Genomic DNA, 20,835 nt, shown 5'->3' with positions numbered 1-20,835 from the left:
TAAGGCTCACAATGTAATTAGAAAAAAATCATGTACCGAAATAACAGTACTACCTCTACTTGCTACTCCTAGTGATCTTGCTTTAGCAATGCAAGTCTATTGCAATCAGTAATTTTCAATTTCAGTAACAGCTACCTCCTTATGTAAAACTGTACTATAAAGAACTTCTGGTATTGCAATAATTTCCTTATTAATTAAATATTTAGCACAAAGGAAAGCACATTTCATGTATTTAATGAACGAAATTAATTGATTTTAGCAAGCTCTCTATAGAATTCTGAAATTGAGAGATTTAACTGTATAAGCTAAAGAAAGGTACTATTTCTTTTTCATGGCACCTGGATTCTTGCTTATTACCAGGAAAAATGATAGGTCAGAAATAACCAAGTTCAGTAATCAAGACTAAAAAGTGACATCATTCCAGTATCTAAATGCAGCAGCAGATTTCTGCACACACATACACACACCCCTGCAATCTTATGTACAAAGTAAATAAGCAGTGAATAAAACTTTTTAAAAGAGCACGAGAGTGCAAAAAAGTGTTAAATTCATTTTGCATTTGAAGAACTGAAGATTATTTCACTGTCTCTGGAAGACATCTACAGCATCTGAGATGTTACTGCCTCTATTTTCTACTCCACTTTGCTGAAGATTATTGCCCATTTGACAAGGACAACAGGGAAAGAAAAAAAACACACATATGCTAGCTCGTCAGCAGGCACAGTTCATAACCTGCAGATTAGCCTAAACTGACTTTGTCAGTAACCTTCAGCAGAAGGCAGGAGTGATAACAGTTTAAATTGCCTCAGATAAACCTGTCAAAGATCATGAATCAGCTCACCAGAGAGACTAAGTGATTTGCCCAATGTCATATATTCAATTTAAGAGCTGGAACTTAGCAGTATCTGTGTTAGTCTTAACTACAAGATACTGCTCATTAACACATTTTACTATTGAGGGCAAAAAATGAAGTTTCTGAATTCACCCTGTACTTTTCAGGTTTTTATAAGTGATTCCCATTTTTCTTTTCCATAATGTATAACTCTGCCAAAAATACAAAAAGCTAGAAAACTCCACAGCTTATGTAGAACACTACCTCTTGCAAAACCAGATTTTTACCTAATTCACAGACTGCTGTATTTTCATATGGCTGGGCTAGGAAGCAACCTTGACAGTATGAATCTGAATTGCTGTACTATTAGATTCACTCTAAAGACATCATACAAGGTCATCTCATACAGCATATTCAATTGGAGTTGATCATTTTTCCCCAAAGCAATACATTTCTTTTGCCTTTCTTTTCAAAAATATGAGTCAATCAGCAAAGGAAAGAAAACTGAGAAACAGAACCCAAAAAAGAAGCAATAACCTTAGCAGAAAATAAATAGAGCTAAGCTGTACAGCTACCCTCAAAGTTTCCTGGACACAGCAATGGCCACAGATTGACTTTGCTTGGTATTTCTCTTTTCACCTGCCCACAAAATCAAATTTTTTTTTTGTTTTCTGATAAACAGACAAAACTACCTTATTTCATGACATAATATTTTGTGACTTGCCCCCCAAATAAACCACATTTATTCAGTAGTCGTACTTGACCTTACCACAGTAAAAGTATATTGCAGATAATGATTCATCTATATTGCTCATCTCAAACAGCGAAAGAAGACTAGAAGAAAGAACTGTATAAAGTTCCCAACCACTACAGAAGGATCCCACAAGTCCATAAAACCAAAAGTATGGAAGAAAACTGCTGAGACAGTAGGAAATAAAAGTTTGGAGGACAGATAATGTATTAAGAGGTACCTCGTATTTAACATTGGTTCAACACATAGATATACCAATATTTATGAATGTATGGATACACTGACTACTGCCTGTGACTATACTGATAGCGTTGCTGTGTTTGCACATTCACACACTGAAGTGAATACAGCTTTTTAATACAACCTGTCATTTGTCTGCAAGGAAATAATGGGCTTCAATCATAACTCTGAAAACACCACCTTATTTTCACAGCTTGCTATAGCTACCGCAGTTGACAGTGAGATAAACTACTCCGATAAAGTTTTAGCAGAGAAGGAAAGTTGCATACCACTCAGTTTTTGAAATGCATCCTGATTACAGGACTTGTGAATCAGATTCATTCCAATTTCCTTTGCTCCGTTCAAATATGCTTGTTCACAACTATGACTAGGAAGGAGAAATCATCAACAGGGAAAAAAATAACAGGAAAAAATGGCTAGTGTTAAAAGAAGATATATTCCTAAGTGAAACTAACAGAATTTCTTGTCCCTCTCCTCCCTGAAACTTAGCGATACTTGCAACATCTCTTTTAGAAAGAAATACAGCTTACTATGATGTATCCACCAAGTGAATTGCTAGTAAGAAAATAGCAATTCTTAATTGGTAATACTTTACCGTGCCTTTTAAACAGTTGTGTACAGTACCTGTACACTGAAAGTATTCTTCAGTATCTTTACTCTACTTAAAGAAAACAGGAAATATTTGTCACAGCAGAAATTAATGCTTTTCTAATCTTACTGTTGAAGTCACACATTTTTAAGAGACACATATAAGATGTAACAGACCTGGAATCTTGATGGATCTGTCGGCTCCTTCATTTTCATACCACCTAGGACTGCAATATAATCTGTTGTTTTAGGTTCCTTCATCTACATCTTAATTTATAAATGAGACTATTCCATTCAAAATTGAGAAGGCAATACACAGTTGATCACTGCCAAACCCCAGAATAATTTCAGGGCAGGAATTGCAGAATAGCTCATAATTCATTTCCCGGTAATTTTCCAAGCCATCTCCAAGTCAGAAATGTTACTAAAAAAACACTTTCTACACTAGGAAAATTAACTATGTTATAAAGAATCTCAAAACATACCTATGTTTTTTTTTGTTTACCTCATACTGAAAACTCCTTTGCCCCGTTTGTCCAACACTCAGTGTGCAGCAGCAGTTAAAAGGTACTCATTGTCCAAAGCTAAAGACTATTTCCTCTGTCAACAGGGCATGAACAGAGATCTCTATTTCACCCAAATGTATTTTCTTAACTGCTTCTTAAAATAAAAAGGCAGGAAAATTTCAGCACAAAGATAACCTTAGGTCTAACAGTAGCATCAAAACGCAATGACCCCCCTATTTTTAAAACCATGATTAACAAGAACAGGAAAATCTGAGGAAATTTGTTATTTTGCTTGAAGATTTGTATTTTCCCTTCTACTTCTACTTCCCCTAAGCTCTCAAAGCTTCTGGCGCAACAGATTTTGTTTTCAAGGGATTTCTCCCTCACATGATTTGTAAGGAAGCTGAATACCAACAGTAGCATGGGGCTGCTTCTTTGCCAGTGAGTACTTAATCTCACATTATATTACGTAACATTATTATCCTGTGTGGATTTTTCTTAAAGTTTACATAAAAATACAACATTTTAGGTCAATTTTGAACACCGAAACTCAAAGTCACTGTTGAATGCAGTGTCGATCAGATAATAGAAGTTAGCTTACAAAATTAAGGCAGTAAGGTGATTGGAGGCAATTCTTGTTCACTCAATCAAAATGCTGGCACCTCTTTTTCTTCCTCCTTCAATTTGAGTTAATCAGACTGATTTTCATTTGGGAAATCAGCTTGTTTTCTTAAAACGGTGCCCTCTAAAGTCATCAGCATGTTTTTAAGAAGGAAAGAATACAAACAAATAAAAACCTTTAAAAAAACAACAAAAATACGTTTCTCACTGTAAATGAAAACCTTAACATAAAAGTGATTTGATTACATTTGACCTAATATATAGAGATATATATACACACATATAAACCAGCAAAGTACTCCGCCTACAGAGGATCTTTAGCTAAGGCTGTTCTGTGCTGTTGCACCTGATTTTAAGTTTTTCTGTTTACAAACCTCCATTTTACCTTTGAGAAACTAAGAAAAAGTATACCACCCCTCATGATGATTCAGAGGCATTTTTCATCAAACAATACTAAATATATCAGGTCTTCTTGGATCAGAAATATATAGCAGCCCTCCTTTTCCAGGTAGCCCCTGTACATGTTGGTTTTTGTTTGTTCTTTTACTGATCTTTTGGAATGGAATAAATGAGATTTGTTCTTTGGGGCATGACCTAAAGAGAGGGTGGGGACTCCTTACAACTCTCCAGCCTAGAGGTAGGGGGGTAGCACCCACCCCAAGAAGCAGAAGCCAACGGGTCTACAGGTCCTCAAATTGAAGATAAAAGATCACTGTATTCTGGCAAGTACGCAAGTCACTGAAATCCTGGGTGGGCTTCTGTTGTTGTTTGAAGTGCTCAGAGAACCCGATTTGACGTAGCCTACCTGAGCTCTGAGGAAAAGGCTGCAACAGCAGGTTTCTGTGGCACCACGGCGTGTGCGATAAACATCTGTCTGCTGCAGAGGACGCGCCTAAAATTAGTTTCAGAAAATAGCATTTAAATTAAGATCTCCCACCAATAGTTCTTGTGGGAAGCATATTGAATTTTAACAAAAGCAAGTGTGGGGCCAGGCTTACATTAATTGAGCCTTATCGTTAAATCTACTACTATTAACTCTATGCTAACAAAGGCTTTACTGCTTATTCTCATACAGCTTTTTCTCATCTCAGCAATGTATTAAATGAAGAGAGAGATGCACAGCTAACTTTTACTGTCAAAGTGCTAGAGGCTACATTTAGTTTTTGATAGTCGCAGCAGTATCGACATAATGTGGTGGCACGCTTCACTCGGTGTTATCTTTATGAACTGAAATATCCAGGCACTAAAACCACAGAGGAAAATGCCGGTGGATCAGCTTCGCGTTTAGTGCCCATTCGAGGATAACTCACTTTAGAGAAGTTTCCAGCATGACTTCACTGACAGCAAGAATTTATCCTCCTAATATTGGCACTCTTGGTCTAAACAGCATGTAAAGCAGAGTGGTGATGCAAGCTGGACTCCAGTGGGTTTTTTCAGCACCCCCACTGCCCCAAAAAAAGAGAAAACAGCCCGGGTCATACACTGCTAATAACCTTGGCAGCACACTCCTCTGCTTCTACCACTGCCAATACTAATGAAACAAAACTAGGCGCAAGAGATTTCTTAGAAACTTGGTGTTAATGCAGCCTGGCTGGAACGATCAGTAATGCTTGTACTAATTATCCCTGAGTAGATTAGACCACAGAGTGCCAAGCCAGCCCAACAGCCTTTTCTGTGCATGCTCTGCTTGGTGACCACGCTTCTCAGTTCAGAGTGATAGGAAAAGGTTGACACCAACACAAACAGGAACGAGTTTGGTAAGACAATCACCACTGTAGCACCTTGAAGACAAGAGCGATTAAGAAAATAAGATCAAGCAATACTTCAAAGTAATGTACATTAAAAGAAAAAAAATCAAACAATACATAAGAAGTATGTATATGAGACAAACTGAAATACACCCATCAAAATCCCAATTTTGCTTTTTATTTGAAACGATGCAAATTACTCTATTGCATAGAGTAAATGAAGAATACGAAAAAGAGAACAAAGGGATGATCTCTACAAAACAGCAGCTCAGTTTTCTAGTGCCAGCCCTTTATACAGCATATTACAGGGGTTTTTATGGCGTCATATGCATGTGTAAAGCAGGAGAGTTACACTTCATCTAGAGCAGAAAGGTGAGTATGCACTTCTAGTTCTCAGTAATACTACATTTGTACAGCCTCTGTTGTTCCCTTGCCTAGGAGGTAGAAGACCGTGGTTCTATTTTGCTTTTCTAAAAAGGACACAAAAGAATATTATAGTATTATATGGCTTAGTGATTCATTTTAAATACAGATTCATTACTTAGGGTTTCAAACAGTTTGCATGACAACCTAAAACTTGGAAAACTTACTTATTTTTTCTACCACCTAGAAAGAAGATTAATCACTAATTTCTTATAAGGAAAAAAATTGAATTGGAAAGAGCAAAAGGCTAGATACACTGTACAAGGTCGTATGAAAAACTGAGGTCCACATGTATCTCAATGCAATTTGCAGGTTATTATTTTTAAAGGAATAAAATTACACTAAAATTACTATTTTTGCTGTTTTTCTTTCAAAATCAATAATTCTCATGAGATGATAGAGATGTAGCTATTCAAAGTTATATGTGCTTCTAAAACTGCCTTTTTTTAAGGTGAATTAACTAGTGAAAAAAATCTTTATGCTTCCAGAAATATTAGTTTCTTTAAAGAAAAATATGCTTCGACATATGAAAGTTTATTTCAAGAGATACTATTTTCTCCTTAGAAACAGAAGTCAGTAACAAACTATTTTCTCCTGAATTAATCTCACCTTTACATTAGAGAGGAAAATGAGAAAATTCTCACAGCTAAATCAACATAAACAACAAGTGATGCATCCCCATTTGATAGTCAAAAATTAGGGGAAAATTACACCTCAAGACATACTTAATTTTGTCCTTTCTAGACAAAATATAAGATCAGAATCATTTCATCTCCCTCCCTACCCCACCCCCCACCCCCCCCCCCCAAAAAAAAGGCTATTTCCATACAGACTGTCAATTGTACCTGCAATCCTTTCTCCTTCACCCAGGAAGGAGAAGGATTCATGCACTCACGAGGATGTGGAGACCTCAGGTTCAGCTCCTCTTCTCCCCAGGACAATTGTACAAACTACTGTGAGCGTGCATCTCACCACGGATTTCCCTTAACCTCTCTTACAGCACTGAAAGGAACAACAAAACAATTCTCTGGCTTAACGACCCAAGCGCTCGCTTGGGATGCGGACAGTTGGGTTTTAATCCTTTTTCCAGTGGATGTTTTATTTTCCCAGAGTGGAACAACTTCAGCTGCAAAAAGAGACACTGAAAGTCCACGTAACTAAGCTACTACGATCACCAGCATAAATCTTCATGGGAAGTTAAATACCGAACCAAAGATTGAATTACCTTGATTAAGGTGATTCATTTAAGGCAGATTTAATGCTTACTGACACAATGACAAAACAGAAAAAACACAGGACTTCCATATCCACTCCTGCTTGTTCCAGTGCCTTTTAAAAACACTGCATGCAGAGAAAAACAAAAAGCATAGAGATAAATGCAAAGTATTTATTACCCCTAGACCTGAATGGCTAGCCAGTGTTTGTAGGTCCTTGCTGGCTAACCTCCAGAAGTTGTCTTAGAAAGACAAAATGAGAATGTAATACACTGTTTACCAAGAACATGCATAAAAATCACGATTCCCTGAGAACAACTCGACCGAACAGCAGCACGCATACCTTACACTTGCTAGGCTTAGCCAGCAAGCCCCGCGCTCTCTGGAGCTTTCTCTGTTGCCTTTCTGGTTCATGCTCACCACTGCTCTTCCCACCCCCACCCCCACCCCCCCCCCCCCCAGATAAATCTTTTCTTTTCTCCCTCAGGCACTAATCAATGACCCAGCCCTGGTATCTTTATGGTCAGTTTTACCAGTCCTCATAGGGTATTTTCCCCCGTTCCGGACTTACTAGGCTGATCAGCATTGCCTGAGCAGCAGCTGCTATTGTTTCAGCTACCACAGAAACTCTAAGACCAGCATCCCTTTAGTGAAGGATATCTACTACGTTTGTTAATTTTTACCAGATCTGTTTTCATGGAAGCCATTAACACTCCTCTGTATTCCAACAGTATAATTTCCAATGTATATTTTAATAACAAAGTTCAATACTGCCTTTATAATTCACAAGGTCTTGTAGCTAGAGAAAAAAAAATACAGCAAGTATTTATGTAAGACCACTTCGGACAGATTTCTTCTAATAAACTTAGTATGCTGAATAGAAGGGGAAAAAAACTGCAAAATGAAAAGACTGCACAAACCAAATGCTATTTCATTCACAGAGCACTGCCTCTAAGACACCCAAATTCATTTACCTTAATAAAAATCAGCTTCCTTCTCTTAAAAAAAAAAAAGTGCGGTAACAAGTTTGGTAAAAGCTCAGGCTTTTCAGTCAATGAAGTCAGCGCGCTGTGACAGTGGCAATGCCACTTCCATATCAACCCTGTTAAGTGAAGAATTTGGTCTGCCTCCCAAGTCAGAAAGCCCCATTCTGTTACCAGTTTAATCCACTCTGCCTCCTTCCCCAAAGTGAAAGGATGATACAAAAGACTAAGGAAACATGGAAGGAGGGTGAAAGAAAGCACTACCAAATCAGAAGTCAGAAACGAGCTTTTATTATTATTATTATTATTGAAAGTCTCTTTGAAAATCCTTGAAAATCTCTTGAAAATCTCCTTGAAAATCTCTTCTAAAAACAAACAAAAAAGTTATGCTAATCCAGTCAATTCCTCGGATACTAGTCCACCTCTTCCTGTATTCTCTCCTATAATCACTGAATGAAGGATTGAAATTTGTGGTTTTATTAGCCCTGTAAGAACTGTGAGAACAGTTTATTACTAATACAATTGCTATTTTTCTTAACCTTGTGAAGAATCTCGAAGTGCTTTAGAGACATGTTAAGTAATCCTCACAGCCCTATCAATCGCAGCTCATACAGGAAGTTCTTCAACCATTTTGAAACTGAAATATTCTAAATGTCATAGCAGATGACACAATATATCAAAATTAAGAATACATGGTATTTTAAAATTTAAATACACATATGTGAAATATAGATGACGTGAGTCAACACAATTCTTCTTGTTCTCACCTACTCAACTCTTCTATAGCAGCTTTTCTATTTTGATGCTCTTCAAAACCTTCCTCAAACGTCAGACCACCTCTTCAAACTTCTGTTCTCCAGCACTCTCTCCTCACCAGGTCTCTAGTTCAATTCCAGTGAGCAAAGAGCCATTTGCTTGATCCAGTTTCCTCCTCCTTTATTTTTCTCAAACATGCTGATCGTTGTATTCTCAATCTACTGCTACAGCTTTCCTTTCATCATAATTCACAATCACTCCACCCCATTATACTTGATCTTTCTGGTCTTTATCACCCATCACCACTGAAATTTCTGCACTTACCAGTCATCTCCTCCCCAAAGCCTTCCCCCATTTTTTCAATGAGATAAGTGATTGCCTTCATGCCTCACATTCCCTGTGTGCTTAGCTCTTATGCTACGCTCTCCAAGTGCAAGTTCACCCTTGGCATCTCCCAGCCCTGGCTTGCACCCCACATCCACTTCCTCTGCTGCTACTTCCACGCTGTGTGAACATGTCTGGCATGGATGCTACAGTGAGGCTGACTTCTTACAGTGTAAACTGTTGTGCTTTTTTTTTTGCCCCCTTCCTCTGGCTCTACTACCTCAGCAAGCTTGTTCAAGAGATGGGCACAGCTGAAGTTCAACATGCTTAGAAGAGCCAGAACTGAACAGAAGTAACGTGCAGGCTGCAGTGCTACCCAATACCACAGATCTGCATTAATGCTTTTAAAATCCTGGTCCATGGAACTGATTGTCTGAAAGATTTTCAAAGATAGCTTGTAAAACAACCACAAAGAAGCTTTCAATTTGCATATGCACAAAGGCAATGAAACAAACTATTATTTTTGTTTACCCCATTCTACATTTCAAATATAACCTAATTTTATTGGGCTGTAAACCAGGAATGAAAGCACAGAAGAGAAAACTTCAGTTTTTTTTTCCTCCTAACAAAATAAAAAGTGGTAATTCTTTCAACTTTTCCCTCTAGTTGTAGATAATGTAGTAGTGTGCCTTATACTCAATATAAGTCCAAATCATTATTTCCCAACCTTTCCAAATCCAGTGTAGATATTAACACTTATTTCTGGAAGACCTATATGTCTTCTGAAAGATTATCTATTCATCTACTTATTGACTATCCCTGCCCTGCTTAGACTGAAGATCTAAGAGGATTACAGAACCTGGTGGCATGGCTGAAGGCTTGTTAACTTAATAAGGCTATGGATTTAAAACTGTGTTAAATTAAACAGGTTTTGAAAATGGCTTAGCTCTGCCAGTGTGGATAAGGTTTAAGAGTCTCCTCTCAGATCTTTATCTTGCTCATGAAAAAGATGACCACGTCAGTGCCCTGCTAGCTCACACATACAAACAAGTGAAGACCCATGACGAGTTAATTTTCTTGTAGCAAGCTCTGAGCTTCAGAATAAAAGCTTCATCTTTACTACAAGGCATGTTACCAAAGCACACTGAATTCATCCTTGCTGGATTTGTTTAAAATAAGCTTCTAGAATAGCTACGACCTATGTATGCCAAGACAGACTGTCGTCTGATTATCTCTCAATACTTTTCATCTCAACATTTAAATCAGTCAAAAGTGCCTCAGTTTTTCGATGATTTTTGATATAGATAAAATGCAGACTATAACGTAAAGAATTAAGAACATGCTCATGGAGAATAATTGAAGATACTTGTTTCAATTTATTCATTATCAATCCTCTCACACCTCTGTGCAAGACTACATTCCTTCTCTTTCATCCAGAGGCATGAAAGTTGGGTAGGAGTGGGTAATCTTAGTCTGTAACCAGAGATTTTCAAAAGCTTGTCTTGTAGAATTGCAGTTCACACAAGATAAAACAGTGCTTTAGTTCTTCAAAAAGCTTTTAATGTACATGTCTATTTTGAAAGTTCAGGTACTGAGAAAAGAAAGTCAGGAGACGTAACATATACATCTTTTCTTTATAAAAATGAGAACAGAATTACCTCACCTTATTGAAATGCCAGTGATATGAACAAAACTCATTAACAAAAACATACTGCAGACTTAAGGTTGTTGGGTTTGAGTGCTTCAGCTGTTATGAAATTCAATAGAACATTCACTGATGCCTACCTTTCATTTTTGAATGAAAATTTGAAGTTCTGTGCAACACTGGTGGCACTCAGTCACTTGTGAGATGAGGAGAATGATATCTGTATTAATTTTTAAGCACCATTCAAATGCTTGCCTTTGATCAAAATGCATTTATGATTAATAGCATACTTCTCAGCTAGAAATTGTAAAATGATACTTTGTACATTTACAAAAAAGTAAAAATGGACAACCTATATTCAGCTCTGAAGAATCATGCCGATGTGAAAGATGAAAAGAACAATTCAACCACATATCAGAACTTTTATTTCAAAAGCAAAAAAAAAGAACACTACACCCACAAATTTACACCATATTTCTAATTATATGTGGAAGGCATAATATATCAGCCCCGTTTCACACAAAATTACTGTGTGAAAGAAACCGCACAAACATGCGGCAAAGACAATAGTGTACCCATTTTGAGAAGAGACATTCTCATGGGTTCTGTTTCTTATACTTAAGAGTTTAAGTGCTTACAATGTAGATGGAAAGAAAATTAATCAAGGGCTAAATGAGGTAGGCATGCAGACCTAGACAAGAAATTCCATTACTTAAAATTCTGAACAGTTCTTACTCCTATGCTACAGAAACTTGACTTTGGATCATAAAATCACATGCTTGAGTGTCACAAGAAATGTCAAATGAGTGGCAGTCATGAGCTTCTAAGGGTACACGGGTAAATGATTTCCACAATGGATTGCTCATATGTGCCAAAGCTCATTTTCAGATATCTAGCAGGCTCAGATTCCTACACACTTCGGCAATGGTGTCTGTTTTTTCCCTTCAACTGCAGAGCCCAAACAAGTACATGTACCATGCAGACTGACTTGTCTTTCACGGGCAGAAAGTACACCTCGTGTTCATTACTATAACCAGGAAGCCAGAGAGATGCCCTAGAGAGCTGTGCAAACCGAAAGGAGTATGTCCTTAGCTCTTGCCCAGTCTAATCCCCTCCCAGCAACATCTAATGTTTCACAGCTTAACTCATAGAAGAGACACAGCAGAATGTAAGTTAGTTTGTAAGTGAGAACCCCTAAGAAAATTGAAGCTGATTATGTGGATGCTCTAGAAAAGCATCTTCCCGAGTCCTGACAACTTCCTATCATTTAAGAGGATTCAGAAGAGGAAGAAAAGGCTTAACAGTTTGCCTCTGCGCTGACCAAAACCAGCTAGGGGCTTCAAGCCCAAGCTGTGTACAGCCCTGGCAATATCGATGGGATGAGGACCTGCACGGACCTCAGTGCAGCAAGGCTCTAACTAGGACCAGCCCCGCTGTCCGACAATCAAACAGCTGACTGCTGCCATCTCCCCCTCTGTACCGAAATCTTGTTTGTACAGACAGTGCTATGCCCAAGAGACTTCTGTCAAGACATAATCTTCAACTGCCAGCACTGCCGGGCCAGCATTTGATAGATCGGTAACCAAAAGAGAACAAAGGACTTCTAAAATAACATTACTATTGCCTCCTTGCCTTAAGGCTTCAGTTCCGGACCGCAGACATCGAAGTATAACTGAAGTCCACCAATTACACAAAACTGCAGCACAGCACTCGTAAAGCAGGCACGTCATCTCTAAGAAGCTATCTTTGAAGCTCTTCTGTCAGACAGGTTTTCTTTTTCCCTCTCAAATCTATAGGAAGGTGGAAATCTATAAATAATACGCGCTACATCGCCATTCTTCAGTATTCTGAACACATGCCAGAGCCAAGGCATCTATTAGTTTGTTAAGGCACGTCAGACAGGGTGAAGTGATCTTCACGAGCTGGGAAGGTGAGGAATGAAGCAAGTGCAGATCAGAGTACTTTCTCCGAATGTGCAATTCTCCCACTTCAGGGCTGCTTACTTCCTGAAATTAACCCACCTCACCTCAAAGCAGGCATTCTTGGTCCAAAAAGCTGCTCTTAAAAAGATCCTGGTTTGGTTATATGGAAAGAAATGCAAAGAAATTAACGTAATACAACCAACCCAAGAATTCACTACTTATTTTCTGAGATGAAGCTTTTCTGTCTAACAGAGAGGCATCTGATTGGAACTGAGACACAACAGACGCACGCTTTCCTTTGTGCACACAGGAAAAATGTGCATGTATGGACAGAGCTGACCAGATGATATTTCAGCTTGAATTACTGAGACATGTTCTTATCCACACTACAGTATGTATATAGTCAGTGATTTAAAGGAGGAGGAAGAAGAAAAAAGTGTTTACAACCGAAGGAAGCTAACCAGTACAGCAGTACTAACCTGTGCCTTATGCTCTTCGTTCATTTAGCAGATAGTCATAAATACCGTGAGTCTCTGCAGTCCAGATACTTAAACAGGGCATTTTCTTTCTTATTACTTATTTTATTGCCCTATGTTTGACACAGTCAAGGATAAGTTCGACATGAGAAGGAAGGAAGATATGTTTCCTTTTCCTTGGAAGTAGTACGCTACATAAGATCAGAGGAGATGACATATTTGAATAAAGGACAACAGCGGAGCCAAAGGAAAGACTGAGGAAGGTGCTAAGCAGATCCTAAGGAGAAGGCACTGCAAAGGGAATTCTGCTGAAAGATAACCATCTCAACACTGAGAGTTCCCGGTTTTATTGTTACAGCAGCGGTTTCAGGCCTGCTGCTCTCTGCAGTACCTATGTGCACATGAAACACAGGTAAGAAGAAATACCATCTGAAAACCATTTTACTCAGGTAAAAGAGGGGAAAAGAAGGATTTCTAGCTGAGCCCCATTATAATCACCCTCCGCAGCTCCTCCTACCTTACACTACACCTATTAAGCCACTGAACAAGCGGCTTTCCAACCACAAAAAGCTGGGCACGATGCAGAGAGAAACACAGCATTAGCACTGTTGTCACTTTTTTTAACCAGACCCCAGACCACCTCTGTAAAGCAACTGGATTAGCATTTGATTCCTATGGTACTAGGAGAAAAATATATTTTTATTCCCCACAAAAAAGACTGGTGCCCTTTACGAGCCCATTAAAAATACAGGCTTTAAACTTGCTTTTTGTGCAGAAGTTTAAGTTCCTTGAACGATCAAAGAGGTAACCTGTAACCCACTGGCAAACTGCAGTGGAGAAAGACACCATTTTATTTCTATAAGCTGTTTTAAACGAATCTACAGAGATGGAAGAATACTAATATTAAACCAGGAAATGAAGGGAAATGGGGAGTCCCCTCTTCCTCCTGAAAACAAAGCCATTACACAGCACCGTCTTCCCCTAATATGAAAAAAATAAAAGGGCATCAAAAACCAAGTTAAAAGGATTAAGTACCACACTTCAGAACTGGCAACTGGTTTTTTAGTTTTTAAGTAAACCTACTTCAACACCCATTTTTTTTTTTTTTTTTAAGTAAAGGGATTACACTAGTTTCTCCCTATTTCACCAAGCAGATTACTGTTAGCTTGCAGTGAAGGATTGCTACCAAGGTTCAAAGTGCAGAATTAAGCATTTCAGTACTACCAGCATCACTCACATCAGACACACTCTTTTCAAAACACACTCAAATCTACACACAAGTTTTCCAGTCGGACACGGAGAAGAACACAACAGCAGCTTCCAGCTATTTTTAAGTGTCTGGCTTTGCTTCAGTGAGGCATTTACTTGACTGCCTATCAAACATCCAAAGACAAAATTAAATCTTTCTAACAACTCAGCACTAGGCACCGGCCCATCGCTGCTACAGGAAATGGATTATGAACAGCTCTTTAGTGATCTGGAAGTCAACTATTTAAAGAGTGAACAGCGGTTATCTACTGACCTCAGCCGAGACTGTGGACCCATTGTAAAACACACCATACATACATCCAAAATAAAAAGTCAATCCATGCCCTGAAGAGTACACAGTTTAACCAGCACGTCAGACAAAGGAGGTACTATCAGTCATATCTGCAGATGGGAAGCAGGCACAAAGACCTCTGCATGACTCTGTGCAAGGTTATAATAGAGGTCTGTGGCAGAGCCAGGAACCAAGCCCGGAAGCCCTGAATCCTACAACCGTGTCTTTAGATGCAGAGACAATTCTTCCCATTGCTTAGCCTCCTCTTTACTTAATTAGTTATCTGCCAGAGGAAACACATTAACGCCATGAGAGGCGGTCTGTTTTCCTTTTAAAATTTAATGGCGATGATAAATATATCTAGCTTAACATAGGATACAAGAGTGTTACAGAGGGGTGATTAAAATTGTACAAACAATTGTAGATGTAAAACCAGAATCTGTTATTTCAAAAAGCGTGAGAGGAACTAAAAGAGCATATACATCATTTAGAGATAATTCAAAACATTTTCTAATGATCGCTCCTGAATACAAACAGGTGCCTACCTCCGCATTCAGCATATGAAAGCTCTTAATTTGAGAAGCTGCACCTTGCTGCTCCTTGCCTTTACAAGAAAGAATACACGCAGGAATGCATAATTAGAACTGAACAGACAACAAAAAAATGGACTTGTAAAAAAGATAAAGGAAGAAGCAAATTGTGCAAATACAGTCTTCAATATCAGGTATCATCAGGTAATGATTTTCTAACCTATGAGCACAAATACCCATCATGAAACTAACGGCCTTAGCAGCACGTTTCCACAGCAGTGTTTTTTGTGAAGCAGCATACTTTATAGCCTGATCTATCATCACAAAACGGGCCTCTCCTAAGAGTACCTGACCAGCAGATGTTTACCAACATGACATTTCTAGGCACCAGCTCTTGTTCAGAGCCCAATTAAACACTTGATCCAATCACCTTGGGTGTTGAGTTCAAATATCACTGCTGGGAAAAGAGGACCTAGATCCATCTTTTTTCCTTCTTGGCATTAAAGCTGCTCCAGCAGTTCTCAAGAAAGCCTACTGGACAGCAAATGACCACTGCAGCTGGAGCAGTACAAAAACAGGACTTTAAAATTTTGCTGCTACTTTCCTGGGTTGCACCAGCCTGAGAATGGAAGTGGGGGTTTACAATGCAATACAACACAGCTCAGCATTAGTAGAAACCCAGGGAACAAGCTTCTGTTTGTGGATTTTCCTTTTCTCCTCAGTTTAAAAGAATTTATTGCAAACATCTGAGACATTGGTGGTTCTGAACGGAAGATGTTTTAGGAATGCACAGAGCTAGAATTTATTAAAGCAGTGAGAAAGCTCCCACAAACATATGAATGAGCATCTGCTACTAGCCTGTAATGTTCCTCTACCTTCTCCTTTCAAGGAGACTTTCAAGTGAGGAAGTCTTGGCTTTCCAGATTAAAAACAAAACAACAAAAAAAAAAGAAAAAGCTTTAGGACTTTTCCATTGTCTGCACTGCAAGATTTCTCCATAAGATTTCTCACTGCCATATAGTACAATATACTCAAATTACACCATCAACACTCATTCAGCATAAGCATCAACTCTATTAGGCTTGGCCAATTTTTGAGCTATTCACACTTTTCCTATTGGAAAAGAAAAAATCTTTGAATCCTTTACTTATCTCTTCTGGCCTACGCTTGGTCCAGAAAACAGCTGAAAACATTATGGAAAACAAAAGAAAAACAAAACATTCTCAACAGCGATAAGATTTCAGGCTATCTACACAACCCCACTCTGGATTCTGCTAAGAAGACAGCCCTAACTTCCAAAACTACTTGGACCATAAAGAAACTAGCAGAATCTGTATGTCTTCGACACATACAAATTCAAGAGGGGGGAAGAAAAAATTAAATATGTATCAATTAGAACATTCTTCAACATTTCCTAACTTATGCACACAGCTAAGCTTATGACTCCTGCAATAACCATACCCTTGTGAAACTGCCACAAGGAACTTAAGATAATACCCACTTGACATACTTTGTGGAACGGACAAGATACGTAAGAATAGAAATTTGAAAGCGAGCACCCTCAAGTTTTCATGCATTCTCTTTAAGGAAAGAAGGCTCACGTCATTACACAGCCCCTTCCTTAACAGAGCCCAGTAACTTGCTCCTGACGACCAGACCCAAGCTGATTTAACAGCATGCTGCAGTTCTGACAGCTCTTCCAAACTGTCAACCTAGCTGAAGGTTTTCACAAAAAAAAATTAAAACAAAAAAGTAGTGAATTAGCATCCACACCAAAGGGAAAGCTGCAGCATGAGCTCAACCATTATTTGTTCTCCCAGGCAAGCTGGCTGCTCAGAGCACAAGGGCTGGGCAGGCAGCAAACAGAGTTTCCATCAGGTACAGCACTATGCTGCCTTTGTCCAGCTGGTAGCCAGGGAAAGGTATGGAGGGTTTTCTGCATCAAAACAGAACAGAAAATAAAGAGTTTAAGAACTTGCAGTGAGCAATTGCAGTTGTAGTGGTGAGAGACTATACAAGTTATAGAAAGAAACAGGGTTACTGCAATGGGGGAGATAAAAGGTGCAGGACACGTTAATCCCCGCCAGCCCCCAGCTTCATTACTTCTAAGACACAAGGAACCGTTTGTTTGTTTATTGCCACATGTCACCACGTACACACAGAGAAGGCAATATAGGTAGTACCCTGAAATAACACGGCTGGCAGTTTCATAGTCATTGATACAGTTCAGGAAATCACGCTGCAGTACATGCTGAATTAACCTTGTCTGAAAATTATGGCATCCTCTGAAAGGGCATTTATGAGTTTAGTATTACTTCAGGGTATAACAGAATGTTTATGACTTGACAGCCTTCATCCACATTCACTTCATTTAATGTAACAGCAACTTTCATTTATTCCCCTTCATTGTTTCCCTTCAACAAAATTAGTTTAGGAAATCTGACTCTGCCACTCATCTAGAAACAGATTTTCCTTCCCAGCTCCCAGAGAGAAACTATATTTGAAACCATCTTTAAGGTGTAGTTAACGAAACAAACAGGGCATTCACTTCAACGTTGCCCATTCAATTGGCATTTTGTTTTCTGAACATGTTTTCATAAACCCTTTTCATATAGAAAAGGGAAAAATTGTTCTTATCTCTCCATTCTTATCCCTGAGAGTAGGCTCATGTTCTTCAAAGTACTGGCTTCCTAGTAAAAAAGACTCTGGACAAGACAAACAAAAGATGAGAAGATCATCTTTCCCTGTCTCCCAAAGGAAAGAAGACAGGAGAATGCCTGTGTTACCCTACACAACTTGGAAACCCCAGAAACAACGATGTATTCAGACTTTCTGTAAAATGCTGACGTCTACCCCTAATATACACCAAGTATCAGTTAACTGCATGAGGAATCCACATGGTCACAATCTTAACGGCACGTGGTATAACAGAGCTAATGAATTGAGGCAACATTCCATATGTTATCACTTTCCACTCTGTACAACATCTGGAAATGCAAATGTTGTACAACAGGATATTGTGGAACATTTTTAAAAAGAGAGATAATATTTCATATTCTGTTTCATAATTTTTCTAATAAGACTTTGAGAAACTCCAAAGTGCGCTCATTCACATATGCAGTACATTGGTACACCAGCAGCCTTTCTGAAGGAGAAGCAGTCTCTGAAAATACGAAGTTATTTACAGAGGTCTACACGATCATAAATAATTAAGTTACATGAACATTTTGCTTTGCTTCAAAAGGAAGGGCTTTTGCAAATGCAAGATATCATAGCAAACTCCTTAAGATTCTGGAAATGACAGGACAGTTTCTGATACTGAAGCTTCCTTACAGGATTTTTTTTTTTTATGGTTTACCTTCTGGAAGAAGAAAAAATACATCATCTCCCCCCCTTACCAATCAGTATATATACACAGAACAAAACTCATTAACAGGATGTGGCATTATCATTATTTATTTATTCTAGAGAAAAGAACCTAATGAGATTACCAAGCAGAGAAAACAATGCGAACTTAAGATGCGTATCTAAGATGTTTGAGACAGATTCTAAACATATAAATACTTCTCAAGACGAATAAGCATAAGGTTTCCTTCATTTGATTTAGTTTACTTACCATTCAGGTATATCTTAAAATAAAGACTAGTCTTGTCAAATGCACATTTAAGCCCTCTCCTTGGAACTTATGATTTTCTTCTTGTGAGGTTTAGAGAAACATCCTAAGTCATTTTGTAATTTTGTTTAATTTTCATGCAGGAATTCAAAAGAGGCAAGAATCCTAAATGGGCAGCAAGATCTTTTAGAGAAGCCAATCTACCTTGTCAGTAGACAAAACAAAGAAAGGTCAGTCATCTCATAAACTGGTATTTCCTGATAAGGGCTCTAGAATAGATCATCATAAATGATTATAAAGCACAGTGGAGTCTACAGGTTGCATGGATCCCAGGAAGGAACATGAGCACAGACATAAGAATGTTTTCCTATCACAGCACGTGGATTTTCTAATCACTTCAAAAGAATAATTTTATTTTTTCTTCAAAGTAAAGGGCGAGGACTGAAAGTATAAACAAACTTTCATTGACTTCAACAAGAACATAACTTCCTTGCTCATGTTTAACATTCACTATATCTAGAGGAAGTTTACTGATAATTAGAATCATTACAGAAAGTGCAGGAAACAAAATAGAGTCTCTAATAAGAAAGTATTATCCCTAGCTTATTGGTATTTACATAGCAGTAAACCAATACTGATAAGAATACTAATGTGTGTCTGCTAGACATCCACAATTCTCCAGAATAACTCGTTTTGCCATACTTACTGCCTGCCCTTATCCTGAAGCAAGGGACATCAACTGTTTTGAACCAGCGAGGGAAGAGATGGCAACAGGACTCGGTACTCACCCGAACAGGAGGGCTCCGCGCTTGCACCCTTTGCTGCTGTCCAACTTGCGAGCTCGGCAGCTCCTTCGAGCCACAACTAGCAACAGTGGTAATCGGGACCCTTAAAGCGTTTGTGCCACCCGTCCCACCGCCGGTGCCAGGTTTCCGAGGCCTCTGCTTGATGCCATCCAGTAGTCTGACAAGCAAAATATTACTGGGGAGCTCATCGACGCCGCAGTCCACCAAAGTCCTGCACTCGGGGCACCGAAGCTCATTTCGAGAGCTGACGATGCCCAGCAGACAGCGCTTGCAGAAGGTGTGCTGGCAGGGCAGGACTTTGGCAGAAGCATCAAGGCGCTCTAGGCACACAGGGCACTCCAGCAGATCCAGCAGAGCTGATTCATCCATTTTCTTCGTATCACTTAACCGAAAAAACAAATCTTCGCAGAATTTGGGTGTTTTGAGCGCTCCAAGGCTATCATGTTACATCCATTCCTCTCCTGGCCGTGCTCTGAAATGTTTTGAGGGAAAAAGGCATTAGGAAGCTGAGAAAAGAGTCACTGGGACTATTTCATCTGGAGATATTCCTACAAGGCGCAAAATAAAACACGTCTACTTTAATTCAGCGTTCAGCTTTCAACAGATGGGAGAAAAATCACAACAGCAATAAGTAATAGTCGTGATGTACATTCACGTATCTGTTTACTTGAAGTATTGTAATAAATAAGGAGGGCTAGGGGTTTTAAATCCAAGTTCTCGAGCACTTTTATTCCCCGCAGCCGTGCCCTCAGCTCGCTCCCACACGGGAGCTGCCCCGCACCACACGAACAACGCTCGTTTTTCACGGCTCTCGCCTCTCACATCTGTACCCCCGGGCGTTTATCTGCCAGAAGCTTTTTTTTTTTTTTCCTTTTTTTGCCACGAGGAAAAGGCGGAGGTCCTTAAACCGCAGCTCGGGCCGAAAAAAAAAAGAATATATTTAAAAAAAAATTAGAAATTTGGATTCTTCCCCCCCCACACCCCCGCCCCAGGAGCGGGTACGGCAGCCGCCCGCGTCTGTCACGGCCCCATGGCGGGGGGCGACCCACCGCCCCCCCCCGCCCCGCCGGCGGACCCAGCGCCCCCCCGAGCCCGTGCCTCACCGTGGGGCGCCGCCGCCGGCCCCAGGGGCCCCGCTTTGTTCCCGGGAGCCGCCACCGGTGCCTCTCCCGCCGCGGCAGCGCCAAGGCTGCCGTCCCCTCCCTCGCCTTCCCTTCCCTCCTCTCCCTTCCCCGCCCCGCCGCGCAGGGCTGACGCGGGGGGCGGCACCGCCCCGCCGAGGCCGAGGGGAGGGCGGCGGGGAGGGCGGCCCCCAGC

The 20,835-nt window shown here is 39.6% G+C and overlaps 1 protein-coding gene across 8 annotated transcripts in view; it reads right to left on the bottom strand.

The window, feature by feature from the left end:
- The window catches only part of SH3RF1 (SH3 domain containing ring finger 1), a 90,536-nt gene extending 69,766 nt beyond the window's left edge, over positions 1-20,770 (bottom strand). For 7 of the 8 annotated variants that reach the window (XM_080589031.1, XM_080589032.1, XM_080589033.1 and 4 more), the window contains exons 1-3: positions 20,622-20,770; positions 19,501-19,990; positions 4,344-4,430 (exon numbers count right to left, since the gene is read on the bottom strand). In XM_080589031.1, the coding sequence (XP_080445157.1) occupies positions 4,344-4,430; positions 19,501-19,887 (474 nt within the window). In that variant the 5' untranslated portion in view covers positions 19,888-19,990; positions 20,622-20,770. The remainder of the gene's footprint in view (positions 1-4,343; positions 4,431-19,500; positions 19,991-20,621) is intronic. The other variant, XM_080589038.1, reaches the window with a different exon arrangement.
- Between the last annotated feature and the right edge of the window lie 65 nt (positions 20,771-20,835).

Source organism: Anser brachyrhynchus (assembly GCF_964034855.1).
Source record: "Anser brachyrhynchus genome assembly, chromosome: 4".
Lineage (NCBI taxonomy): Eukaryota > Metazoa > Chordata > Aves > Anseriformes > Anatidae > Anser > Anser brachyrhynchus.
The sequence above is the reverse complement of the archived record's forward strand: the minus strand, read 5'-3'. Positions and strand labels throughout refer to the sequence as shown.